The 27,920-nt window shown below is 46.6% G+C and overlaps 1 protein-coding gene across 25 annotated transcripts in view; it reads left to right on the top strand.

Moving 5' to 3' along the window:
• SRCIN1 (SRC kinase signaling inhibitor 1) overlaps positions 1-27,920 on the top strand; it is a 322,505-nt gene that overhangs the window by 267,834 nt on the left and 26,751 nt on the right. For all 25 annotated transcript variants that reach the window (XM_083408491.1, XM_083408486.1, XM_083408493.1 and 22 more), the window contains 11 exons: positions 1,708-1,801; positions 2,592-3,421; positions 6,177-6,269; positions 8,045-8,088; positions 9,065-9,243; positions 11,530-11,705; positions 18,295-18,425; positions 23,159-23,306; positions 23,933-24,242; positions 26,473-26,731; positions 27,105-27,259. In XM_083408491.1, coding sequence (XP_083264617.1) covers positions 1,708-1,801; positions 2,592-3,421; positions 6,177-6,269; positions 8,045-8,088; positions 9,065-9,243; positions 11,530-11,705; positions 18,295-18,425; positions 23,159-23,306; positions 23,933-24,242; positions 26,473-26,731; positions 27,105-27,259 — 2,419 coding nt within the window. The remainder of the gene's footprint in view (positions 1-1,707; positions 1,802-2,591; positions 3,422-6,176; positions 6,270-8,044; positions 8,089-9,064; positions 9,244-11,529; positions 11,706-18,294; positions 18,426-23,158; positions 23,307-23,932; positions 24,243-26,472; positions 26,732-27,104; positions 27,260-27,920) is intronic.

Genomic DNA, 27,920 nt, shown 5'->3' with positions numbered 1-27,920 from the left:
AATTGTTTCCCCCAGCACCTGCTATTCAGATGTCTACTGCCTCTGAACTTGGAGGCTCTATTTATTTAGTTGTTAGGGCTAATAGATGCTCATAAAACTGTCCTCTGTGAATCTTTTTATAAAGCCATCTAAGCCAGTGGCCATCACCACGCCTTGTGGCAGCCAATCCAGCCTGTTAATTAATGGTGTGCTGTGTGGAGAAGTGCTTCTTTTGTCCGTCCATAATCGACTGCCAATCAATTTAATTGGGTGACCCAGAGTCTTGCTATTCTGAGAAAGGGAGAAGGAAAAAAAACAATTATCTTTGCATTGTGCATAATTGTTGAGACACCAATACCTCAGTGCTTCCCTAGTTATTGCTGCTTTATCACCCTCTTCAGAAACCTCTTAGCAAGGGGGTGCATAACCTCTGGCTCATGGGTTGAATGCCACCCTCCAGGCCTCTCAGTCAAGCTCTCAGGGCTGCTCTCAGACCACACTCCACACCCTCCTCAGGTGCTTTGCCTGGCCAGATGATGTCATTGAACTGTGATAAGGCCTCTTACTTGGCAGGGCAGAGGATGAAAAGATGGGTATGTGTGTGTTGGGAGGTGTATGAAAACACCTGGTTTTTGTGCAGATGGAATGCAACTTTTGTCTGCCCCTGCCTACCACAGGCATGCAGTCCTCTCAGAAGATGGTACATAAGGGAACACAGTCCTTCAACCTGCAAGGGTTTCCACACCCTGGTCTAACATATCCCATCTAAGCCATTTCAATAGGTCAGAGAGCAGTCAAATTTCTGCCCTTGGATAGACTCTCTGATTGTGTACACACACCATACCTTTAAAACATGTTTAAAGCACATTCCCCACCCCAAGAATCCTGGGAACTTTAGTTGACCCCGCACAGAGCTACAATTCCCAGAATCTTTAACGAACTGCCGTTTCCAGGATTTAGGGGTGTACATGCTTTAAAGGTATGCTTTGGGGCCACAACCCCCACCTCCCGTTTGGAGTCTGGCAGCATTCTCTCTTAAATAAATAAATAAGGTTTATTTGCCACAGTATATATTTCAAATATTTCCATAATCTCTAAAACCATAAAATAACACATCATGTGCTTAAATCTCATTAAAAGGGAGGAATACATCATATCTGCAACAATTTGAAAGGTTAAAATGTATACTTCAAGTATTCCAAACTATGTTACCCACCCCAAAGACTACTGCCCCATGTGCCTCATTACCTGTGTGTTCAGTAAAATTGCCCCATACTGTGTAGAATTTACTGTTTTTCTTTTCTTGCTACCCACAGTTTTCACGTTAGCTTTTCCAACATAGCTGTCTGCCAGATCGCTTCATACCACTTATCCAAGCATTCTCTTGATGAGAGTGTTGCAATTTCAGCCTCATACTTAACTAGCAAGAGCACAGAATCCGTGTGAGAAAGCCAGAAGTGGAATTATGCAGACAAACTCGCATATCTAAACCCAACAGCAGGTTACTGCAAAAAAATCCTCACTATCGAGATGTGTAAATCCTCAGTATTGAGGAAGAGGAAGACTCCTGCCCAATAGTCTCCAGCAGCTGTGGCGTGGGCCATTGACGTCATCAGGCTGCCTCTGTGCAGCTGTCACTGCTGCCATCATGGCCACGCATACTCTGGCCCTTGGAATAATAACCAAGGCTACCATTCATTTGTTCCATTAATGCCTTTGTTCTTGCAGGGATATCCAGGATAGGAGCATTATCAAAATCTACCGGAAAGAGCCCCTTTATGCTTCCTTCCCCGGATCCCACATCACCAATGGAGACCTGAGGGTAAGACAGTGGGCTGCAGTAAGGCCCCTGAACTGTTTTTGTCTTCACTGGATGTTAGTGCGGTGGTAGGTGCAGGGAGGGGGGCAGATTACTAAGGAACATTTCAGCAACGCCTGCCCATTGAACACAGTCCAGATGATGGTCACCTTGCAAGCGAAGCCATTCTGCAGTTGCCTAGGATATGTTCTTTTACACTGTCTGTGTTGTCTATCAGGTTTTTTTAGCATCACTATCACAGCAGGAGATTTATGGGAGTAGTGAATAAAAAGTTAAAGCAATATATTTGTTCTTCATAATGCATTCATGTTGCGGAATTCAGCTCTCGATGCAGAATTTGAGGTATCAGAGAAGATTAGCGCCACCAATTGGCCTAGTTCACCAGAGGTGAACTGGTTCTAGGATTTTACCACTTTGTACTACAAATGGGAGATTACATTATTTAATGTTCTCTGGTGTATGAAATTCATTCCAGATAGAAATCAGTTAAGCCAGGGAGAATGGTTTTAGTCTAGCCTTTTCTCTGGTAAGCCAAATTTGTACATACCGGGTTTTTCTCACGGGGAGGCATCCTATACACCCCGTACCCTGCTGCAGTCTGAAGTGGTAGGGTCGGGTTTTACCACTTCCATCTTCTGTTTGTGTGAGCTAGGCGACAGGAATGAGTGATGGATCTGGTTTTCATTCAGCTTTATTCTTCCCACCTTTTCCTTGCAACTTTTGACCTGGGCCCCGTGTGTAAAGGAGGGTAGAGTTTATAACATTCTCGCTGTCTGATCGCTTATTCTCCCAGAGAGAGATGGTCTACACTTCCAGGGAGTCCTCTCCCACCCGGCGCCTAAACAGCATGTCACCTGCTTCTCACCTCACCTCTGGATCGCCTCCACCAGTGCTCCAGTCGTCTTCGCCGTCCCGCTCCCGCATGTCCTACAGCGGTGGCCGCCCGCCTTCCTACGCCGGGAGCCCCGTGCACCATGGCGAGCGGCTCTCCAACCTTCCTCCAGCCCAGGGGGTCTCGCCAAGCCCAAGCGCTATCCTGGAACGCCGGGACGTCAAGCCAGACGAAGACATGGCCGGGAAGAACATGGTGCTCGTGAAGAACGAGGGCCTGTACGCCGACCCCTACAGCATGGTGCATGAGGGGCGCCTGAGCATCACGTCCACGCAGTCCCTGGCTGGGATGGGGGACCCCTTTGCCTACCCAGGGGGCCTCTACAAGCGGGGCTCTGTCCGTTCCCTCAGCACCTACTCAGCTGCTGCCCTGCAGTCCGAACTGGAAGACAGCTTGTATAAGCCCAACGCACAGATCTACAGCGACACCTACGGTCCGGGGATGGGCTTCCGCTTGCCCCCTTCATCGCCGCAGAAAATTGCCGACGGCCGGCTGGTAGACGTTCAGCAGAGCCAAAGCCCCCACAGCCCTTACTCAGGGCCCCCAAGCCGTTCCTCTCCAGTCCGCCAGACCTTCCGCAAAGACTCTTGCTCCTCGGTCTTCATGGAAAGCCCTGTCAACAAGCCAAGGAACCCCAGCTCTTCAGGGCCCCCAGAGCTCTTCCCTGGACCTGGGGAACGCCCCCTTTCTGGGTTCAGCTCACCTGTGCCTGCCAAGGATACGGAGACAAGGTAAGATGGGAGGCTGTCACTTCCTGGTGACCACCAGTACTGTTCTTAAGGTGACTGGCACCTTGATAAGTATTTTCTGAGTTTCAACATTCAAATGCAGAGCCTGCAGCTTTGGAGCAGATTTTGGCACTGTGCAAAATTGCTATTGTCCTGAGAGGTTTTGACGAGTTACATTGGATTTACTGCATGCACAGCGGTACACCTACTTATTTGACCTCCGTGATTCCCTGCCTTGTTTTTCTACCCAGATTCCAAAAATTGCCTTTCTTCTTCTTTCCTGACAACCACGCACAATCCTCCTGACTCTAGGCCCCGTCTAACTGCTTTTTCCAGTCTTTCTTTCTCATCGATCCTTCCTTTCTTCAGTTTGCCCCCTCTCCTTTCTCCCCTCAAGTGTTCACCTCCTCTAGCCATCCCTCCCCCAAATGTCTGCTTTTTAGTTCATTGCCTGCCAGTGGTACATTCAGGTAACTGGGCTAATGGTTTTAATGGTGCAGCAGGGACAGTGGTTGTAAGGCAGCCCTGCTGCATTTGGGGACCCTCTTGTTCATTCTGTTGAGTGGGGGCCCTGGACATCTGCCCCAGAGTTACGCCCTGAAGGTACCCCTGCTGCTCATGGGGCAATTAAGGGGCAATCAATCACTGATCTCCCAATCACAATAAGTATAATGAACAGAACCTGCAAACAGGAAACTTTAGAAAGGGCCTTTGTTGAATGAGACTGTCTTCTGGGTAAATGCTATAAAAGAATCTTAGCTAGCCATGGAGAAAGACATTGCTGGATATAATACCATTGTATTACGTGCTTCGTGGCTGCCATTTTAATCCCACTTCCACCTGACTGCAGAAAAGCAATATCTCAGTAGGGCTGGGGAACCAGCTGCTTTCATCCCAAATAGTTGGAATGGTCGTATGTATTCCCTGCCACCCTAGCTCTCCATCCATCCCCTTTATCTCCCACCCTTTGGAACTTGCTGCTGTCTTCCTCCTCCCATTCTCTTTTTTGGGTGCAGGCAGAAGTTGTCTTCAGGCAAATTAGATTAGCAAAAGAAAATCGTACCTTATCTGATGTTCAATCTCCCTGTGTCTAAATCTCTACAGCAAGGATGGTTCCTGAGTTGTCAGTAGAGTTGTCAGGGGGAATGGTAGGAACAGAGCTCATTAGGATAACCAAAAGATAGAAAGGAAGAAATGATTAGAATCAGCAAGAGAGGGTGGGTTGGGGGGAGATGGATGGCGGGGGAGAGTGAAAGCCGAGCAGGAGAGAGGTCAAAGGAATGGCAAGCACAGACCTGTCAGAAATTAATGTACCAGAAAGTGTGTGTGAGATAAAATTCTCCTCAGTACAGAACCTTCAAGGAATGCTGACGGAGGAACGCCTCTGGGATACACATTTTGAGGGAGAGAGTAGCCAAAATAAATCCAAACAAACTGCATTTTCCACCAGATTTGGTGCAAATAGACCTGTTTTATGGGGGGGTTGTCTTTCACCTTTATGAGGTAAGCCTTATCTTAGGTATGAGGAACCTTTGTCCCTCCAGATATTTCTGAAATACAGCTCACTCAGTGCCTGAGGATTATGGGAGCTGTAGTTCAACAACATTTGGAGGGCAGAGATTCCCCACACCTGTCCTACCTCTTTTTCAAGAGCTATGCCCCCTGAAAAGAAAAGGACTGGCTGCCTTATCTTGGCCAAGTTGTGCTGACCTCAATACAACAACCACTCACGTCAACAGGTCGGGGGTTGGCGTTTGATTCTCTTCCAGAATTGAGGATCCCCCCCCCCACCTCAGAAATGGCTTCTTTCCTGTTCTCCACAGCAGCCTTCTCAATGGAGGCTTGCTGGAGGCCAGGCTTCCATCCAAGGAAAGCAGATTTACAGAACCCCCTTGATGCTATGTCCTATTTACCCTGGGTATGGGCTTCCCAAAAGCACCTGGCTGGGTTGCTGTCAAAAACAGCATGCTGAACTGGATGGATTTCAGCAGGGCTGCTCTTAATGTTCTTACATTTCTCTCATGTCCTCGGGAAGCTCCATTGTTTTGCTCCGTTGCTCCTCGGTTTTCACTGAATTGTGAAGACGCCTCTCTTCCGGGGGGCATTATGGAGGATGATAAATTGAGTTTGCTCAGGTGCTGCTTTCTTTTTAATGCAGACTTTCCGATGGTTTTCCTGGCATTTTGTTGTTACTTTACTAATATATATTTCCGCTGTAGTGAATTTAACGTTTTTGACTTCTTTATATTGTAAGCTGAGAGACAGGCAGGATAGAAGAGTTTCTAAAAACAGATAATAATTATAAACTAGCATGTTTGCTCATATTGCCACAGCGCTAGGCTAGGGATGGGAAACCTGAAGGCTGGGAGCAGAATTTGGACTTCAGGCCTCTTGTTATCGCCCTTGAGACTCTCTCCAGGCCTCACACCTTTCCCAGCGATGCCACCCACCAACCTTGCCTTACACCCTCCTTGAGTGTTTTTGCCTGGCTGGAATGTGTCCTTGATCTCTGATAATGTGTCTTTCTTGCCTGGCTGGAGAATAGAGAGGGATGTGCAAGTATGAAAAAATTAGCCTACCATACAAAGGTAAAATTCACATGAGTTGCTGCGTCCACTTTTGCCTCTGGCTAACCCATGATTGGCATGTGCCTCAGAGGATGAAAAAGGTTCTCCGCTCCATAGCTAGGCAGAGAGGAAAGAGGGCGAGAAGCTCATGTCTCACCGGGTCCTTTTTCCTCCCCCCCCCCCCCACCAAGGGACCGCATGGAAGCCATGGAGAAGCAGATTGCCAGCCTCACAGGACTGGTGCAGAGTGCCCTGATGCGAAGCTCCGACACAGAAAATCCCAGGTAAGAGGCTCGGGCAGGCATTGCATGTTCTGATGCTTTCTTTTTTTCTTCACAGGGTAATCTGTGGATCAGGCATTTCCCTGGTGAGGGTTGGTATAAATATACAGATCCACAGAGATGGGAGCCATTGTGGTGTAATGGTTAAAGTGTTGGACTTTGAGCAGGGGGACTCAAGCTCAAATTCCTAGTCAGCCATGAAACTCACTAGCTGGACCTTAGGCCACTCTCTCTCTCTCTCTCCCTCTCCCCTGCCTAACTTACCTCAGAGGGTTGCCGTGATGGCAAATTGGCTATCCAACAAACATGTATGCCGCTCTGATCTCAGCTTGGGAAGAGTGGGATAGAAATATGAATGATAAGAGATAACTCTGTCAGCTAGTACACAGAGGCCTTGCCCCTTGTAGCCAAAGACTGAGTTCCCTGTGGAGCCAAATGCCAGGAGGGTACCCCTGCGAAAACTCTCTCTATGCCTGGTCGCTCTATAGCTGATATGGGAGACCTGTGGCCCTTCAGGCTTTCTTGGACTTCAGCTTCCATAATTCATCATCATTGGTCATTCTGGCTGGCATATCTGGGAGTTGGAGTCTATCAACATCTGGGGTGGTGGTGGCGGCACAGGTTCCTCATACGTGCTCCAAAAAATTCCCCTTTCACTTACACAGTCCTCTTTGCTCCAAACAAAGGCCTCACTGAAATTTCAAAACCATTCCACGCTATACAGTGGAATCTCAGAAGCTGAACACCTGTAAACTTGAACGTTTCAGCTCCCGAATGATCGAAAACCTAAAGTGATTGTTCCAGTTTTTTAATGATTTTCAGAAGCCAAATGTCCAGCACGGCTTCCACAGCTTCTGATTGGCTGCCAGATGCTCCTGCAGCCAATCGGAAGCTGCGCCTTGGAAGTCAAACGTTTTGGAAGTCAAACGGACTTCTGAAACGTATTCTGTTCAAATTCCAAAGTACGTCTGTATATCAATTTGCATCACAAAACAGCCCCTAACATTGCCTTCACTTATGCATGTACTAAAATACTGCTCCTTTCCCCAGTCTCATGATTCTTGTGGTATAAATGCTCTGCCTCTCATATGAGATGCTTTGATTGGAAATATTCATTGACTGGAATTATATCTTCCTGTGTCGATAAGATTAGACTGAATGCAAAAAAAACTTTTAGTGTCGACAGCCCTTTCTGCTGATCAGGACCCTTTTATCATTTACTTTTTCCAGGCACCACCCAAAACAACACACTGGGGAAGGAGGAAAAATCCAACTTTGTTTGCATTTTAATGAGAAACTAATTAACTTGCACTTCTCAAATCAATACATGAACTGAAACACAGCTATCCTTTGAAATTCATACTTCTCCGAATTTTGTGACACTGTGTGCCAGCCTAGCAGTATGAACAATAATGCGTGCATTATGGAAAATAACATGTAAGCAGGCATGATATTAAGGGAAACTGCTTACAGAAATGTTTGTAGTAGCCAAACTGCATACAAAAAAAATTATTTATTAGAAGCTCACACTAAAGTGGCAAATAGTTACGAGGCTGTTTTTTCTTTAAAAAATTAAATAATAATCATTTGAATTAGTGTGGAAATGTAGAGAATGGAATTTAAGCCTGGAAACATTAGAAACTTGGAAAACCAAAGCCGGTAGGCTTTCTTCATCCCTACAGCAGATGCACAATGTTGTCCTGTTGTTTTTCACATCCTCCCCATCATAGTAAGAGTGGGTCTTCCTTTTCTGTGTCTAATCCTTGTTTTTCTTGCAGTGAGAGGACAGAAGGGACTAACGGAGGGACACCTCCTTCAGCACGTAAGTGAGCATCTTGCTTTGGTGTTCCCAAGGCTGCCTTATCACAACATAGAGGGGATTGATTTTGACTCCACTGCTGGATAGAGGTGATGCTGGGATACCCACCCCCTTTGTTATCTCTGAACTTGGCCAAATTGGTACCTTTGCACAACAAACCTGTTCACCCCCAACAGAAAGCAAACCGCAGACTTTTTGCAATAAGGAAAACCATGGAAAATTCACTGGAAAGTGTATGATAATACTTATTTGACCTGGTGTCATAGGGCTTCCGCCCAAACAAATGGATGCTCAATAAACATCCGTCAGTCAATGACCTGTATTCAGCAGACATCAAATAGTCTTCCTGCAAACTTGGTGCAAACAGATGGGGATGAATGCTCAATAGACATGCCTCCTGGAAGCAACATGGATACAGGTCCATTAAGAAAGCTCTGCTGTACTGAGGAAGGACGTAGCTGCTAAGACTTTTGTGTCACTGTTGCACCTGCCCCTTTTCACCCACTCTCACCTGCCTGCTCCAGGAGCCAAGCTAGAAAACTACGCTGAATTGACGCAGGCATCCAATCTTTTATTTATTCATTTAAAACATTTTTACACAGACCACTAGAATGTGATCTCATATCCAGAGAGACTTGCTATTGTCATGCACAAGATAGGGATGGAAGGAGAAATGAGGGACAAGAACAGGAAAACTTGGGTTGGGGTGAGTTGTGAGATCAACACAATTGTACCAAAGAGAATAACCCCACCCGTTCAAACTTGTGGTAAGAATTGAGAGTTTCTCTTGTCCCATTATTCTCTATGGTCGTAGAGTGATGTTGGTCCAGGTCTTGGCATCTCTAAAGTGAATGCCACATATGCTTTGCACTGGGCATTAGAGTATAATGCCAGTTCAATATTGGACTGAAAGCAACTGCAAGTCTATTACTCTGGACTATACAAGTTATGAATCTCTCTCCTGCTGTCCTTCTTTCAGCCCCCAGCAGAAGCAACGTTGGGACACCTGTACCTGGTCCTCCACCCCCATCCACTTCTGGGACACCGGCTGGGCAGCCCACTGCCATCACCCGTCTACACATGCAGCTGCATCTTCATGACCTGCAGCAGAATGCCAGCGACCTCCGCAACCAGCTGCAGCAGCTGAAGAAACTGCAGGTGAGCTGAATTTGGAGAAGGGCTGTGTCTACACTGCCTTTCCATGGGAGTGAAAAATAAAATAAAATAAAGTTAGGAATATATTGTATTGGGTGCATCAGGAGGAAATTGCAGCTTTCGTTTTAAAAAGGGCAAGTTTCTAGTCCTTATGGTAGGGTAGCCAATGCTGTGCCAGATGGATCATTGGTCTGATTCTGGAGAAGGCAGCTTTCTACGTTCTCATTTGTACTGAAGCTTCATTTCCGATGGGGATAAAGAGCAAAGTCTCATGTTTCACATTTATAATAATAATTTCATTATTTGTACCCCGCCCATCTGACTGGGTTGCCCCATCCACTCTGGGCAGCTTCCAACAAATATGAAAGCATATTAAAACCTCAAACATTCAGATGTCTTCTAAAAGTTGTATAGTTATTTATCTGTTTGACATCTGATAGGACAACATTCCACAGGGTGGGCGCTGTTATCAAGAAGGCCCTCTGCCTGGTTCCCTGTAACTTCACTTCTCATAGTGAGGACACTGCCAGAAGGGCCTTGGAGTTGAACCTCAGTGTCTGGGCTGAACAATGGGGGTGAAGACTCTCCTTCAGGCATACAGGGCCAAGGCCGTTTAGGGCTTTTAAAAGGCTGGAACCAACACTTTTAATTGTGCTTGGAAACGTACTAGGAGTCAGCGTAGATCCTTTAGGACCGGTGTTATGTGGTCCTGGCGGCTGCTCCCAGTCCTTCCTTTTGCAGCGAACTTTGTTCTGACGTCCAGGGAAAAGCAAACAGCTTGCCTTGAAAACAAAAAGGGGGAAAAACAAACCCAAGCCCAATCCATCTTGCTCTGTTTTCACCCTCCATCTCTTTTCCCTTTTCATTTGGCTTTTATTCTCATTAGCAGCGCTCACCAAAACAAACCCTTCTCGGTGACGGGTTATTTTGGAATATCTGGCACCAAGCGAAAGGCCAGATGGCAGCTGCGCATCCAGAGCCAGCGATCCGATCTTGTCGTCCCCGAGCGTGGGAGGCGCCAGTGTTTTTCCTTGGAGTTGCTTAGCTCCAGAGCTAATTAACAGTGACAGCTTGTTGGAAGCAGGAAAGTGGCGAATGGTGCAGAGGGGTGGAAAGGCAAATGGCTCACACTGCCTCATTTCCCCCAGACGCTTCTGAACTTTGGAAAGCATTCCACGTCCGGTCTCTGAGCCTTGCCTTCCTCCGTCATTGTCAATCACGTGCGGAGTGTATCGCTCCACTGGGCTCTGGGAGAGCATCCTGAGAGCTTCTCTTCTAGGTGCTGCACCCAAAAGGCAGCCTTGCCTTAGGCCAGGGCGCATTAAGAGGTTAACTTGAGTATACGAGAGCCGTAACTTGTGGAGAGAATAATTTCATCTTTCTGGCCTGTTCTTTTGTTGAATGAGAAATATAAGTTAATCCATCCAAGTGCAAGAAATCCAAGCTCTTTGGGACAGACAGAAATCCCATGTTCAGAGATATTAGTTTTCATGATTCTGTGTAATTATTGTCAGGGCTTAGCCCTAGCATATATTTCATTTTTCAGAGTATTATATGGCAGTATGCAGAGCAATCCTATGAGTGCAATGGAGGGAGAATCTATGGGATTCCCCTGGCGTCCTTGTTAATGTGCATTCATGATTATTTGTGCTCAAGACAGTATCAGGGAAGTTACCCGCAATCCCACTTTCAACCCTGTCTGCGCCTGCAAAAGTTTCGGGGCAGGGCACACTGCTTCATTTCCAATCTGTGCATGTCCTGTAACTTCCTGCAGGTATCCTGTAACTGAGAATCATAGAATTGTAGAGCTTCCACAGAGAAAAGTATGCCAGCTTTTTTTTGGGGGGGGGTGTCCTATGGGAACGCTGATGGGTTTAGGCGCATGTTAAGCCCTTTCCCTTCTACACACCAGGCTTCTGCCAGCGCAGAGCATCAGATCTCCTTGCAAGGACCTGCTGTTTGCATGCTCAGATTCATTTCCTTGGATCAGAGCAAGTGCCCTTGACGTGAAGCCACAAACATAAAAGGAAATAGATGCACGTCGCAGAGAGCAGCCCTGTTATCTTCAGCGGCAGATTAGTTGCGCTCTGAATCACCTGATTATTCAGGATGCTCTTCAAGTGTGCTCCCAAAAGGGCTGGAGGAGCTTTCTTTTCATCCTCTTCTTTCCCGGCCTCTGATGCATGTGGCCTCGATGGTTCCTCTAAGCTGCAACTGCTTGTCTTCCTGCAACACCTTGATTTTCTCTCTCTCCTCCCCCCACCCCCCCTCCATGCTTGTCCTTTGCAGCTTCAAAACCAAGAGACGGTGAAGACGATGCTGAGGCGGACAGAGACGGAGATCAGCGTGAGAGTGACAGACACCATGCGCAAGCAGGAGGATCCCCTGCAGCGCCAGCGCACCCTGGTGGAAGAGGAGCGCCTCCGCTACCTCAACGAGGAAGAGCTCATCACCCAACAGCTAAAGTGAGGGTTTTGCAAGGGGATATATGTGGGAGTGTTCAGGGAGGCAGGAGATGAGAATATTGTTTATTAATATCCTTCCTAACTTGCGCTAGCAAGTTCTTTTACTTAGCAGAGTTTTACATTCTCCTTTTAAACACACAGCAAATAACTGGTTGCAGGCTTGTGTAAGCCTCTCACGATTAGGTTCCTGGTAGGTTTCCTTCTATCCCTCTTCAAAGAATAAACACGCCACAATCTTGTTTAAAGTATATAAAATAAGTTTACTCACATCATCAGTTCACAGTTGGATCCCTGAAGGCAGACAGTTACAAAATATGTACATGTGGATCCATCTCATATGGGGATAATCCCAGTGTCATCTGTTGGCTGAGAGCCAACAGAGCATTTCTAGCTAAAAAGCTGCTCCAACGACAGAGGAAGTCAAAGAGAGCGTGTGCTGCGTGACTTGCCCTTTCGTTACCTGGACAGGTAAGGTCACACCCACCTCTAGTCACTTGCAAAAGGAAGTATGCCCCAGCCAGAAGGAAACAGGAAGTTTTCGACTGGCTGGACCAAACATTTCCCTGCATGTCCACTCTAGGAAAACAAGGAATGTTTTACTTGACTGCTACTTATGTATCATATCCCACAATATATTGTGTATGTGTAAGTGTGGGTGCTTTTACTCAGGTGTTTATCCTGGGATTGGTGCTTCTCACACAAGCCCCCCTTTTTTTTGCAGCATGCACATGACATTGCCACCACAATCCCAGCCTATATCCCCCCTGCCCACCCCAGTTTAATCCAAATTTGCCCCTTTCAGAGAAAGTCGAGGAATTTTAAAGAAAATTATTGCCAGTGACTCTAAACAAACTGTTCAGAGTGTTAAGCCATTGTCTGGAAGCTCCCTTTGTCAGAGGAAACAACTCCATGGACCTAGCTGTGGCATTAATGTAATTTAATAGAATACACCAGTTTTAAAAACACAAAAGTGGTTTAGAAATACTTTTAGATAAATAAATAAAAGTTTGTGCACACTTGCAGAAGGCCATCCAGGGGGGAAAGTGTCCCTATGTGTGTCCACTGTCTATGACAAATTGCTCATTCTGCTCAGCAACCTTCCCTGGATAAAATATAATCTCACCCCCTATAGACTCACTAGTCCCAAATTCCCAATTGAAATACAACTGGGTTTGCCCCCATGAAATCATTAGAATAGAGATTTGAAAGGCTTAGGCTGCACAATGCACTATACGTTGAAAACACATTTGGAGTACAGTCTTCTCCTTAAAGAATTCTGGGCACCACAGTTTACCCCTCACAGAGTTGCAATTCCCAGCAGCCCTGAATAAACGACAGTGCCCAGAATTCTTTGAAGGAGTAAAAAGTGCTCCAGATGTGTGTGCATGGCCATAGTCTTATAAGCCTGGGTGGAAAGGAGAACGAGAAGGGATCTTCCTATCTATGTTATCTGTTTATGTATCTGTCTATCTTGAATATATACAGAGTTACTGCAGTAACTGTCACCACAAAACAACTCGGGCTTCCTTTAGTTATTAAAATTTAACATGGTTTAAAGGCAGGGGTAGTGGGGTGGGGGGAGGTAAGAAAAATAAGGAGAAAGGAAAGTGGGTAGCAAATCAAATTATTCAGTGCAGCCATCTAAGGCTGCAATCTTACTCACTTACTAGGGATTAAGTCCCATGGAACTCAGTGAGTTGTCTATTACTTTTACAGTAGCAGATGTGCACCCAATCTAGATCAGGACCAATAGGGGTTTAATCCTTCCCCTGCACCTCCCCACCCCCACCCTGTCCCTTCTGCTGCAGTCTGCTGTTTGCTCTGAGGGAGGAAAGTCAAGACATACAAATGCAGGAATAAATTCCTCATGCTGCGGACTCAGCCCAGTTCCTCCCCCACCCCAGGTGCTATTTGCAAAAGTTTTAAAGAGATGGAGAGGCATTTGCATTCATGAATATTATCAGACTGCATGAATGCTTTCTGGATTTTATCGTATTTGATTACCTTGCTGCAATTCACCCTGGTTTCTCAATTGCATTTGTGCAAATGTAATGGCTAGATTAATTGACCAAAATTAAAATGATCAATTGAGTGACTTTTTCTTTAATTGGATTGCAGAACTTTCTTCTTTTTTTAGCAAAGAGAAAGATGCAATTCTACCATAGTGTACAGACATATTCTAGATCCCAAACTGTAGATTCTTTATATAGAAGATAATGAGACAACAGTATCATATCATATCTTGCCAGAATGGTGCTGCCATTCAACAAATATGGTAACATAAATATATTATAGGGAGAATTACACAAAAAGGAAGTGCTGTTTAAGTTGAAGACGCTAAAGACAGACCACAAATAAATGTGGGCTACAACCATTGTAGGAACCTATATGCACACCAAAGAGACTAGGAATGTGTCCCTTGTTAATTAGTTCTATAACTTCATATTTTGATGCATCTATTTGATATCAATGTGGCATAAAGACATGGCGGGGCGGGACTACTCCTTTACCCCATTATAATTGATTTATGGGGAGCTTCTGGGTTCCATATTGTCCTCCAGGTTCTTTAACACACACCAAACTGCTGAGTGAACTTTCACATAAATTTGGACCAGTGCATCATTCATATGTTGATGTCACCCAGCCTCTTGTCTCACAATGTCAACAGAACCTAGGGATTGCAATGGAAACCCTGGGAGTTGTAAAAGAAGGCCTTTTACAAGCTTCCAGATCTCGCATCTCAATGAGGCATACTTTGGCACCTGGTGGGGCTCCAGCCCCATTCTTACCCCTGTGCTTTTAGGGTGACAGAGGAAAAAAGGCAGGGCTCCAATACCTTTAATAGTTTTATAGAAGGGGAACTTCAGCAGATGTCCCTTGTCAAGCTGCTCTTTGCATTTGGGTGGCTAAATATACATTGTCCTGCTCTTAGTTGGTCTGCTGTTCATTCCGAGGGCCAAATTAAATTGCTGGTTCTTATCTTAAAGCAACAAGTGGCGGAGTTAGTTTCAATTAAGGACCACCTGTTCTCTACATGTCTCCCCCCCCCCCTTTGCACTTTGCTCAGCATTTGAAGTGTTGCTTTGGACTACTTAGAGGGCAGCCGACATCTATCAGGAGCAGGGCTTTTTGGGTTGTGGCACCAGCCCCGTGGAATGCCCTCCCTTGGGACGCCTGCCTGCCTCCAGCATCAAATGCTTTTAGATGCCAAGTAAAAAAATCTGGCTTTTTAGAAAGCCTTGCAGCTTGTTTCTGAACACCCACCCCCTTTTAATCTGCTATTATTATTGTGTTTTATATAAGTGTCTTGTTTTCTATGCTTCTGTTTTTGTTCACAGCTTCATTCTATCGTTTTGATATATTTATGATTTTGGTTTTTTAATACAACTTGCTTTTGTTCTTGTAAGATACTCAGGTTTCTTTTGAAGATGATGTAACAAAATTTAAAAGCTAGCTGCACTTCCCCCAAACAAGGTTTCACTGTACATATCTCCTCTGACGTCTTCAGCAGTTCAGGTTGCTACAGAGGCTTCATCTAGCTGCCTGCCGTCTCCAACATCTTTACTAGAATCTAATAAGACCCGCTGAACTCTCTGAGAATTACTGCATATGCATACCTGAGAATTTCACAGCACGAGAAGCCGCCTTGCCTTTTCTCACTTCCTGGACTTTGCTGTTTAACCACACTGGTAACCTTTTGGTCTTCAGTGTGCTGTCTTTTTCTAATCTACAGTGTACATGTTATCTGAGCCTGTATTGTAATGGTTTTAAATTACCTCCAGGCTTGCTGAGGGGATTTGACCTTCCTAGCTACACCTTTCGGCTCCTTTATAGCTAATCCCCTCATTTGTGGAGAAATCCTGACTTTTGAAGTTTAAAGTATGGCTAGGTCAGTCCTTCTGGGCAATTTTTTCACACACCAAATTCCAGGCACGGTTTAAGATAAATCAAGAGTCAGTTCAATGGCTAACTATTCCAAAGCACAATCATTTATTGCATCTAAAAATGTTCCTTCCTTGTTATGACTCAAATTTACATTAATCCAGTCAGTTCGAAGGCGGGCGAAACTGCTTGTTACTTCACCATTTCTATTTCAATAAGCTTCCTGATTTATTTATTTATTTTTTATCCTGAATTCTTTTTCCACCCCATAGTGATTCTTTTGCAACAGGGAAATGTACTAAATCCTGACAAGACAGAAGTACTGTTTTTGGGGGACAGGGGGCGGGCAGGTGTGGGGGATTCCCTGTTCCTGAATGGGGTAACTGTGCCTCTGAAGGACCAGGTGCACGGCCTGGGAGTCATTTTGGGCTCACAGCTGTCCATGGAGGTGCAGGTTAATTCTGTGTCCAGGGTGGCTGTCTACCAGCTCCACCTGGTACGCAAGCTAAGACCCTACCTGCCCGCAGACTGTCTCGCCAGAGTGGTGCATGCTCTAGTTATCTCCCGCTTGGACTACTGCAATGTGCTCTACGTGGGGCTACCTTCGAAGGTGACCCGGAAACTGCAATTAATCCAGAATGCGGCAGCTAGACTGGTGACTGGGAGTGGCCGCCGGGACCACATAACACCGGTCCTGAGAGATCTGCATTGGCTCCCAGTACATTTCCAAGCATAATTCAAAGTGTTGGTGCTGACCTTTAAAGCCCTAAACGGCCTTGGTCCTGTATACCTGAAGGAGCGTTTCCACCCCCATCGTTCAGCCTGGACACTGAGATCCAATGCCGAGGGCCTTCTGGCGGTTCCCTCATTGCGAGAAGTGAGGTTACAGGGAACCAGACAGAGGGCCTTCTTGGTAGTGGAACGCCCTCCCTTCAGATGTGAAGGAAATAAGCAGCTATTCTATCTTTAAAAGACATCTGAAGGCAGCCCTGTTTAGGGACGTTTTTAATATTAAATGTTGTATTGTTTTTAACACTTGATTGGGAGCCGCCCCGAGTGGCTGAGGAAACTCAGCCAGATGGGCGGGGTATAAATAAATTATTATTATTATTATTATTATTATTATTATTAATGGGTCCATGTCTGTTACGGCCATACTCTCACATACACCCCCTCTGACACATAGGGATGTAAGAATGCATTCCCCCCCCCCATCTGCCCCGTATGTGTCTCACGCAGCACTGTTTTCATTCTGCTGCAGTTCAACTTCCACCAAAACCAACATTATTTCTCACCCTGCCCACTATGGCAAAATTATTGTAACTTTAAAATATTGCATTGTCATTACAGTATATTCCATCCCATTCATTTCACTACAGAGGAAACAAAATGCAAATGAGCAGCAAGAGGAAACGTAATCAATTGCATGTTGTTTGTGGGCTGAAAGCAGCAGCAGCAGCCAATGCCGATTGTATTCCCTAGATCGAGTTTCATTCCTGACACGGAACGAATAAGCGAGTGTTGGCAAATTTCACTCCCGTTTCCATGTTCGTTGGAATTCCCCGACATTCCTACTCACACATCAATCAGTCTCGCTTGCCGCCAGCACTCGGTTAAATTGCTGTTTACAAGCCTGCATGATGTGATTGTAGAATTAGCTTAACAAAGGTTATATGAACTGGCTGGAGGGAGGAGAGACAACAGGAGGCGAAGGCCGGTAATGAGTAAAGTAGTGTTACCTAGATGTGAGGTGATTTGTTCTCTTTATTTCATAGGTGCATATCCTGGCTTTTTAGGAGAGTATCCCCACAAAGTGGCTAAAATAGCGCACCAGCTAAACAGTAGCCCATAAACAACACAGAAAAAGCCCTCTAAACCTCTCTGTCTGGTGCTTGAAACCCTTGCCAGGCCACACCCCCTCTTCCCAGGTCACGCCCCTCACCAGCCCTGCTCTTTCTCTTCCTCTTCCTCTTCCTCTTCCTCTAGTGCTTCTGATTGGCTGGAATGCATTCTTGATGCCTCCTGCATACTTGGATGGAGAGATCCAGTGCTTTTTTCTCTTTTAAAAAAATGTTTGGGGTACTCTCATTTTCCTACTCATATTGAAACGGAAGGTTGATCCTGGAGGAATGCAGCTCTTGAGCTAAAAAAAAAATCATTTCCTACTCCAGTTTGAAGCATATTAAAACCAGTTCACTGGTGCCATGTTGCCTTACCTTTCCATGTTCTTTGAAAGAAGGAAGAATAAGACCAGCCCTACCTCTGGGGACGGAGGAGAGAATCAATTTAGTTTGCATTTAAAGGTTAAACAACTTAATTTCTGCTTTCTATAATGGTATGAGAATTGGAAACATAGATATCCTTCAAAAATTGTACTTCTCTTGATCTTGCAGTGCAGCTCTCCAATCAAACAACATTTACAAAAATGCATGCATTAGGAGCAAGGTGTTGGTGGAAACGTTTGGAGAAATCGCTTGCAAAAATAGGCACTTCAGTGAAAATGGCATACAGAAATGTTTTTATTAGGTGAAATTCTTGCTAAAATGCTGACAATTTTAATGGGCTAATTAATTACTTGCTGCATTAAATGTGGAGAACTGGATTTCAGAATGGAAAAATGAGAATCTGGGAGAAAGATCTGTCCCTCCCTCCCTTCATCCTTTTCTCACTCTATGACTTCTGTGTTGGTGTCTTTGTGTGTCTGCAGCGACCTGGAGAAATCGGTGGAGAGGATCCAAAAAGATTTGATGCACAATCACCGAATCATCTCCTCGCAAGAGCTGGAGGAGAAATCCCTGGTGCTTAAACAGCTGGGAGATACCTTGACCGAACTGAAAGGTGAGAGGGGACTGGGGGAGCTCAAAGCACTGCGATTGGGTTGGGATAAAGTTTTTCCTGTACTGTTCCATGGGCTGGGAAATGTGTGTAGTAGTATCTGGCACAGAAGTATGTGAGAATTCATACTGTCATCTTTTTAAAAAAGAGAGGTTTCCAGCCCTCATGATTGCCTGAGAGATGAATTTAAGGAACGGTTAGGTGGTGTGTCTGCTGAAATCTAGGTTTTATGTTCTAGGAACAGGGTTTGTGTTGATCTGTGTGTGGAGTGCTGGTGAACAAATGGTCCTTTCTTGTTTGGCCTTCTGGTCATTTCCCACAAAGATGTTGTGGTTCCATATTCTGCCTCTCACTGGCTTTTCCTCCAGCTATCTTCCCCCTGTTTCACACGTCTCCACACTGCTCTTTTCCTCCATCTTCGCTTCTGCCACCATTGTGCCAAAACGATGTATAAATTCTATCAAAACCCAAATCTCAGGTTCAGAATTAAATGGATTTCAGGCGAGTTTCTTTTTGTTGTGGTTGTTGAGAAATAAGAAAGCTGTGCCTTAAAACAGTCTAGATTTCCCTTGAGTGCAGAGAGTTGATTTTTCGTTTTCCCAGTGTGAGCTAAGTGTTATTTGTCACACAGATTATGAACAGCCTATCTGTAAAAGCGCCAGGAAACAGTGGCCTTTCCAAGATAATTAGTCCTGAGAACCCATGAATCACGATGCTGGCTGAGAGCAAAGGTCTGTTGAGCTCAGCAATCCTTACAGTGGCCAGACAGATGCCCCACGAAGCCCACAAGCAGGACATGAGGGAGGCAGACACCCCCTGTGGCTTAGTGCCAGCCCCTGAACTCAATGCTCTGCCCCTGAACATGGAGGCTTCATTTTAAGTTATTGCATAGCCCAGCCTCCCCCAATCTGGTGCCACACTGATATTCTGGACTACAACTCCCATCAGAATCTGCCAGTGCTGGCTGAGACTGATGGGAGCTGTAGTCCAGAACTTCTGGAGGATACTGAACAGTGGAAGGCCACTGTAGCCTATAGCTATTGGTAGACCGTGAGGCCCCATCTGTGCTATACCTCAGGGGGTGAAGCGGGATGTGCCGCCCCTAGTGGAGAGAATTTGGCTGTGCTTGATTGGAAATCCATACATGCAAGGGAGTGTTCTAATTCTCCTCTTCGCCATTTGGCAGGAGGTTAGACATGATCAGCATGAAAAAGGAATTATGTGAAGAGTTGCCACATGATAAATTGGTCTGTATTCATACAGTGTCCATGAATAAAAAGCTCATCCCCCATTATTATTATTATTATTATTATTATTATTATTATTATTATTTCCATAGCACTGCATTGTGCTGATGCTGCTAATGATGATGATGTATTGACCACATTTTCATAATGACATATATTCAAAAAGTGGCATTCAGACGTAAAAATCTTATAAAAACAATTCCTTCCTCCTTTTTTCAGTCTCCGCATACCACTCAGCTGTGTTGATGCTGATGTTATTTATTAATAATGATGATGGTGGTGATACATGTATTGATTGCTTTTTCATAATGATACATTCAAAAAAGCAACCTGGAAATGTAAAAGCCCTAAGGAAAATACAATCAAGTATGATAAAAAAAGTATAGCTAAAATAATTTGTGTTGGCCCAGGCTAGGGTAGCAAGCTTAAGAGTGGCATAGAGCTGCTTCCCCACCCCCAAGAAGAGCCTTACAGTTAACTCCGCAGAACGTGTGCGCACTCCCCTTTTGCTTATTCATTTGTTAGCAAAGCAAGAACCCTTAGCATTTACACACACTCAGGCAATTGAACATGCATAGAAGTGTGTGCAGATCCCCTGCGTGATGCTTGCCTGCTGGTGTCCTCGTTTGCACTGCTGCTTGCTGCCTGAGCACATTCCGAGGACTCAGGCTGATCGAATGTGGCAGTCCCTGCATTTTCCTGTGCCCCTTCCATTCGTACGTAGAGAGGCTCTTGGCTTTTCCTTTTCCTTCGCTTTAACCCAGGGTCAGCAAACATTTTCATCATGGGGCCGGTCCACTGTCCCACAAACCTTGTGGGGGCGGGGCGAACTATATGTCTCCATGATTATGACCCACATTTTTGGCGAAAAACCCTTATTGGGACCAACCCCAACGTTGCCCAAATGTGATGGGGGGGGGGTTCCCTCATACTCCCACACTGCTTCCTTTGCATCTTACGTGTTGACAGTTATAATCTCTCTCGTAAGGGGGGAGGGCTGAGGTAAGCGCACCATTCCTGTCAGCCCTGGAGAGCATATGCGCATGCGTGGGTGAAGGGAAAAGCCGTTGGCCACGCTAAGTCAGGCCAGTGCCGCTCAAGCAAAAATGTTCTTTTCCCCACGTGAGGGAAGACGAGGTGGCGGCGGTGGCTATTTACCTTTCCATGGCTCACACCATGTAGCTAACAAGCAGCCTACCCAGCAGAGTGTAGAACTGCTTTGGAGTGCAGCCGCCCAGGCGTTCCCTGCCAGTGTGCCAGTGTGGTGTAGTGGTTGAGAGCGGTAGTCTCCTAATCTGGGGAACCGGGTTCGCATCTCCGCTCCTCCACATGCAGCTGCTGGGTGACCTTGGGCCAGTCACACTTCCTTGAAGTCTCTCAGCCCCACTCACCTCACAGAGTGTTTGTTGTGGGGGAGGAAGGGAAAGGAGAATGTTAGCCGCTTTGAGACTCCTTAAAGGGAGTGAAAAGCGGGATATCAAATCCAAACTCCTCTTCTTCTTCTTCTTCCTCTGGCGGGGAGCACTGCCGCCACAGACACCGGCGGGTGTCGCTCCTGAGGCACCTCCGAGCCCCTGCCACCGCAACTGCCCTTCCTGAGGTCAGTCGCTGGCAGCTCCATGGTGGAAATCCAAACTGTGGCTCCTTTTCCCTCTTCCCCACCCCTCACCAAGGAAGAAAATATTGCTACACGTGCGCGACAGATGGAGAAGGGGCTTGTCTTGAGCAGCTGCCCGCCTCACTTTTGACCCCCAAGCTTGGCGGAGTCGCAAAAACCATTGCGCGCATGCGCCATGCCGGCTGCCTGGATTCCCGGACCGTCCGCAGGCCGGATCTAGAAGGCAATTGGGCCAGATCTGGCCCACGGGCCTTAGTTTGCCAACCCATGCTTTCACCTATAGATGGAGGAGCAATTCCATTCAGCCCACATTTAAAGGCGAACCCACCAAATCTGTGCTTTCCGAAACAATACGCTAACCCGAAATACAGTCATCCTTTGTAATGTGCGCTCCTCCCCATTTTGCCAGCGCAGTTCTCCGGCCAGGTAATGTGTGCAAAAATGTATACAAAATAATAGATCTGTAGAGGTGGAAGGGACCCCAAGGGTCATCTAGTCCAACCCTGTACAATGCAGAAATCTCAACTAAAGCATCCATGACAGATGGCCATCCAAGTAGTGTGCATATAACTGTATATATCTGCAATTTCATGAGGATTTAAATAAATAAATAAAATTGCAAATGTGTGAAAATGTAGAGATTTGAACTTAAGATTGGGGAAAAACCCTAAATTGATAGATCCTCATCCTCACTATGGACAAAACAAGCCCAAGCTTTACTGTGCAATCCTATTCATGTCTATTCAGAAGTAAGATTAATGGAATTCCGTGGGGGTTACTTCCAGGTAAGTGGATATAAAATTGCATTCCCAAACATTCTGAGAGGAAGGACGCTGTATCATATTATGGCAAATGTGAAAAGCTAGTATAAAATGGCAGATACCAAAAAATGTCAAAAAACTCGCCAGATCTTAGCGTTTTCCAGCAAGTCTTAATATTTCAATAGATCCAAGAAGGAGGTTTTAGAAAATACAGGCATTTACTAAGAAACGTCAGTGCTAACGGGATTCCTTTATTAAGTGTCATAATGTTAGTTTCATTTGCACCATTTCCAGGAAAAAGAACCTCTTGGGAAAAGCAGATCCACAACACAGAGATTTTGGATGTTTCTTTTTACTAATGCCTACCAATATTCACTAAATTTCTGACATTCAGAACCAACAGAAGCCGGGGCAGGGACAGGGGCAACTATGTAAAAGCAATAAAGAAGGGATATCCTGATAACTTTCATGTTTGAATCAGAGATCAATTGATGAGGACCAGTCTTGACGCCTCCCCCCCATGCGATGTGACACATTTAGTATGCATTTCCAGTGGTTGTTGACGGGCATTCGACCGTGCTGGTTTTGCTATCAACGCCATCTCCTCGCCCACTCCCCAGTCCCTCCGCCATGCCTGGTGGGAGAGAAATATCAAGGACATTTCAGATTTCATTTATGTTTTAAGTTGCTAGCTCTCATGAAAATATTTTTTTGAAAAAAATACCAAATCTCCACAGAGGGCGCCGAGCAGCTGTGGCTTTGCAGCCCTTCTTCACACTCCCCCATTAATGCAGAACACACAACCGCTTACCTTGCTTTTGACTGGCTGTGCTGTTGGGAGTGGGAGGGAGGAGAGATGTGGTGGTGGGTGTTGACGCAGTGAGTGGGTGGGGTGCAAACACCATTCCTCCTCTGAGGCCAAGTAACAGTAGCGGCCAGAGGAGGCCTCACTTCTCACTCACCTGAGCCTTGCCATCCCACCCGCCCGCCTGCTTCCCTTCTCGGCTCTGTGCCTCCCTCTCCTGCCCACCCTCAGGTGAAAGCCTTCCTCGGGCCTGCTCTGACCCCCGTGCCTCTCCCTTCCCTCTCTGCCCGTCCCTGGCATTGCAGCTAATTTCCCCAGCCTGCAGAGCAAAATGCGCGTGGTCCTCCGCGTGGAGGTGGAGGCCGTGAAGTTCCTCAAGGAAGAGCCTCACCGGCTGGACGGCCTATTCAAGCGGTGCAAGGCAGTGACCGACACCCTGACGCAAGTCCGCAAGTGAGTGAGCCCCTTCCCGAGCGAGCGGAAGCCCTGCTTGTTTCTCCTGGGACCCGATAGGCCGAGACGTCACCTTCTGTCCCCTCCCACAAAGATGCTAGAGTTCCCTGCAGGTGTACCTGGAAATGCCTGGCGTTTTTATTTGCCGTGCCTGCATCCCTCTGCTTCTTCCAAGGAGCTCAGAACAGAACACATAGGATTCCTAAATGGGATTTCCAGGTTCTGACCAGCATCGGGCTTGCTTAAGCTTCACGAGCGAAAATGACCTCAGGTGTCCCCAGCCCATCACTCCGGGTGATGTAAGTGTGGTGTTTCTTTAAAGCCCCGCCTCCTGATCCCTAAGGCCCCTCCCACTGGCCAGGGCTCCGCTGCCATCATCGCCCCGATTGCCATTGCACCCGCATTTGCTTCTTCCAAACGGCCGCAGCTTCTCTCGTCCTCACTGACCTCCGGGCTCCTCAGCCATCGTTTTATCAATGCTGCTGTTCATGCACCCCTAACGTGCAGTTTCAGAGAACGGCCCTTGTAGGCAAACAGATGCAGCGGCGTTTGCTGCTATTTGCAGGTGGCAGCCATTTTTGAGTCTGTCACCCACACACTCTGACCTTTGACCTTTTTCTCGGCAGGCAAGTAGACGAAGGGGTCTGGGACTCGTCCAGTAACCTCCTTAGCCAGTCTCCAAAGAAAGTGGAGCCAGAAAGTGACTTCAGCAGGGGCTTGGATTTCGAGGTACCCACCAGCCCCCCGATGAACCTCCACGACCTGACCGCTTCCACGGACAGCCTGGGCACGAGCAGCTACGGGCAGAGCCAAATGCAGAGCCACTTGTCCAAGGGTAGCAACCCATCCCGGGGTTCAGAGATGGTTGCTGCCAAGACCCAGACAGGCTCCGAGACCCCCAGCAAGAGGAGCGTGGACAGATCAGTGTCTATGGAGGTGAGAGCAGTTTATGATGATAAAGCAGAAGAGAAACAAGGTCCTTAAGGAATAGGATGCAGCTCACACACTGGATTCCCATCAAACACACGGTGGTTCTTCCCAGGTCACAGAAATGCAGCATTTCCATATTGCACACTTCTGCTCAGGGAGGGGGTTATTAAAAGGGGGCACTGCATCTGAGAGTTAGTGGGACAACCCCGGTAAGGACTCATAATGGTGGGGCAAGACCCATTGTGGGTGTAATAACACAGAAACATTCCAGAATGTTCCAGGGGAGGAGAGCAGGTGAAATGGATAAGGCAATGTGGACGGGTGTACCCTAATAGTGCTGTTGACAAAAACAAACCAAAAAAATGGAATGGAATGGGAGCAAGAGGTGAGTGCTAAAATGTGACAGTCTGGAAGTACTCCAGGAGAGGGAATTTGTATGCAAAGCCTTTGGAAACAGCTACTCCTCAGAGCCATACTACAACATTTTAGTGCCTGAGATGGAAAACTTTGCCCCATGGTGTTTGCTGTCTCTGTGCTCCAAGCAAGTGCAGCTTATCACCAATGTTGACAGCGATCACTTAACCTCTCTTCCCTCCCTTTGTGATCCTCCTCTTTTTCCTGCTTGTGAACCGGAGAAACAGGGTCTTATCAGTGGTGGCCCCTCATTTGATGGAATTACTTTCCTAGTGATTTATGTATGCAATTTAAAGGAAACCTGTAACTGCTTTCACAAAGTAAAAATAATGTTATGTTACACAAACACAATGCTCCAGTGATCGTAGAGGCCACAACCGATAGAATTTCCTTTCTGTGTAACTCTTAAAGGTATAGAAGTTCTTTCAGGGCTAGACCCCAACCTAGGAATGGAGAATACATGGCCCTCCAAATGTTGTTGGACTACAACTCCCATCATCCCCGTAGAGGCCGATGGAAGCTGGAGTCGAAGATTATCTGGAGGATATCAGGTTTCGCATCCCTGCTCCAGCCCTATTGGTCATTTTGTTTCACACCAGTCAAATCTCCCTTCCCTCTTCCATACTCACTATCCCAGGGATCAGCAAAACCTTTCCAGCAGGGGGCCGGTCCACTGTCCCTCAGACGTTGTAGGGGGCCGGACTATATTTTTTTGTGGGGGGAATGAACAAATTCCTATGCCCCACAAATAACCCAGAGATGCATTTTAAATAAAAGGACACATTCCACTCATGTAAAACCACGCTGATTTCCAGACCATCCGTGGGCCAGATTTAGAAGGCGATTGGGCCAGATCCGGCCCCCGGGCCTTAGTATGCCTACCCATGCACTATCCTCTCCTTTCCTGAGTCCCAGTCTCCTCAACACTCCTTCCTCTCCACCTAGCCGCTATTTGCCCATGTGTTTTTTCTAATACATGTTTGGCCCATAACTCCTTTACCTCCTGAGACATCTTCCCAGCCCACAGCCTGCCTCACAAAACTACCCCTGTCCCTAGGACCTATGTGAGACTTTAATCATAGCCAAGCTTAAACCATTTTCCCTTCTGGACTGCAGGCTGTTCTGGCAGCATTGTTCACTGAGAAGCTGGAAGGGTTTCTCACTTACTTCACTTGCCATAGTGCAATGTCTATGAACATTCCATGCCAGCTCAGTCAATCAGTTAGAAACTTCACTGCCACAAGCTCGGAGGAACAGAACCACCTCCACAGACAGGGATTGCACCGTAGCTTGGCCTGGGTCTAGACTTCCTCTTCTTACCCACTGAATAGCAAGGAGAGGGGAAGGCGGGTTTTTCACCCCTTTCCGACTCTCTAAAAGGTGCAGCGCTCCTCACTCAGTGGTAGTCTCCCTGTTTTTCCATCCTCAAGGTTCAAGGCTCGAGCTTAAGCACTTCCCACTTGAGAAATCAAATGCTCAGCTGCTATGTAGAGTCTAGTCCAAGGGCCAGCAAACTTTTTCAGCAGGGGGCTGGTCCACTGTCCGTCAGATCATGTGGTGGGCTGGACTATATATATTTTTTTTGGGGGGGGGGAATGAACGAATTCCTATGCCCCACAAATAACCCAGAGATGCATTTTAAATAAAAGGACACATTCCACTCATGTAAAAACATGCTGATTCCCGGACCATCCACGGGCCGGATTTAGAAGGCGATTGGGCCGGCTCCGGCCCCCGGGCCTTAGTTTGCCTACCCATGGTCTAGTCTGCCACCCTGGTCTAGGGTAATGAGTGTATCAGTTACCCCAGCCCTGCTTTACAGGCTGCCGAGCGAGACTGGGAGGAAAAGCGAGCAGCCTTGACCCAGTACAGCGCTAAGGATATTAACCGCCTCCTGGAAGAGACCCAAGCTGAGCTTATGAAAGCCATCCCTGACTTGGAGTTTGCAGCCAAGCACAAGCAGACCTCCAGCAGCGGTGGCAGTGGGAGCGCCGCCTCCACTCCAGAGCACAAGCCCTCCAAACCCCAACATGTACAGAAGGCCACAACCAAAATGGACCCCAGCGGCCGCCGCGGATCAGGTAAGGCAGGTGCAGAGCGGTGGGGAGACAGACAGTGCAGTGCTCTGTGATGAGGAGCAGTCAAGGCAACGAGGGGGTCAGCTACAGTTTCCAAGATCCTTTGGGGGTTAAAGTGGCTGTCAACAGTGGGATAAAACTGATTTCAGCGTATGTTGTGGATGTCACCCAGTCTCTAATCCTTTGTGGAAGAGGTTTATGTATGTTCCTCAAGTCTCTGAGACCTTGTCCTTTATTGCTGCCTCCAGACAGCTGCACGCAGCTTCCAACGTGCGGATCCATCTTGGCAGATAGACAATGTGCAGCATTGTGTGTGCTGGAGAAAGCTGTGAATTAAATGCATGGCTCCTAACGCTAACTTTGTCAACCTCCCTAGATGAGTTGACGGTGCCCAGATATCGGACTGAGAAGCCCTCCAAGTCTCCTCCCCCACCCCCACCTCGCCGGAGTTTCCCATCTTCCCACGGTCTCACGACCACCCGTACAGGAGAGGTGATTGTCACCAGCAAAAAGGAATCCAGTTTCATGAAGGTATGAATCCCTTATATGACAGGCCAGAGATATCCAGGGGCTCCTGCAGACGACCTGTTCATTTAGCATTAATTCTGCTTTGCTTGCACAAAGTTTACACAGCAGTTAGACTTATGTCCAGTCTTCATCCTGACTTGTTTATGGGGCTGTTTTATGACAACGAGCATTCAGCCTTCATCCATCCTGATTTGCTTGTGGGATGTTTTGTTGTTGTTGTTTAGTCGTTTAGTCGTGTCCGACTCTTCATGACCCCATGGACCAGAGCATGCCAGGCACTCCTGTCTTCCATTGCCTCCCGCAGTTTGGTCAAACTCACATTCATAGCTTCGAGAACACTGTCCAACCATCTCATCCTCTGTCATCCCCTTCTCCTTGTGCCCTCAATCTTTCCCAACATCAGGGTCTTACAAGTCTTTTTCTATTAATCATTCCTTCATCATACAGTTTTAAATGCATTTCCTCATCACTTTCCAAACAACTGAAAGTTGGTTCGTTATTTTTCAAAGTGGATTGTATATAACTATCCTGATGTCATTGTGAGCACAAATCATCATGAATGTGCAATAAAAAGGACATCTTGAGGGGCCCATACATCCAGTCTTTATCGAGCATTAGTTCTGATTTGTTTGCAGGGTGGTTATACGACAGTGAGCATTTATTC

The sequence above is a fragment of the Podarcis tiliguerta genome (genome assembly GCF_965153285.1).
Source record: "Podarcis tiliguerta genome assembly, chromosome: 13".
NCBI classification, from domain to species: domain Eukaryota; kingdom Metazoa; phylum Chordata; class Lepidosauria; order Squamata; family Lacertidae; genus Podarcis; species Podarcis tiliguerta.
Note: the sequence above shows the minus strand (reverse complement) of the source record. Positions and strands in the feature narration are given on the sequence as shown.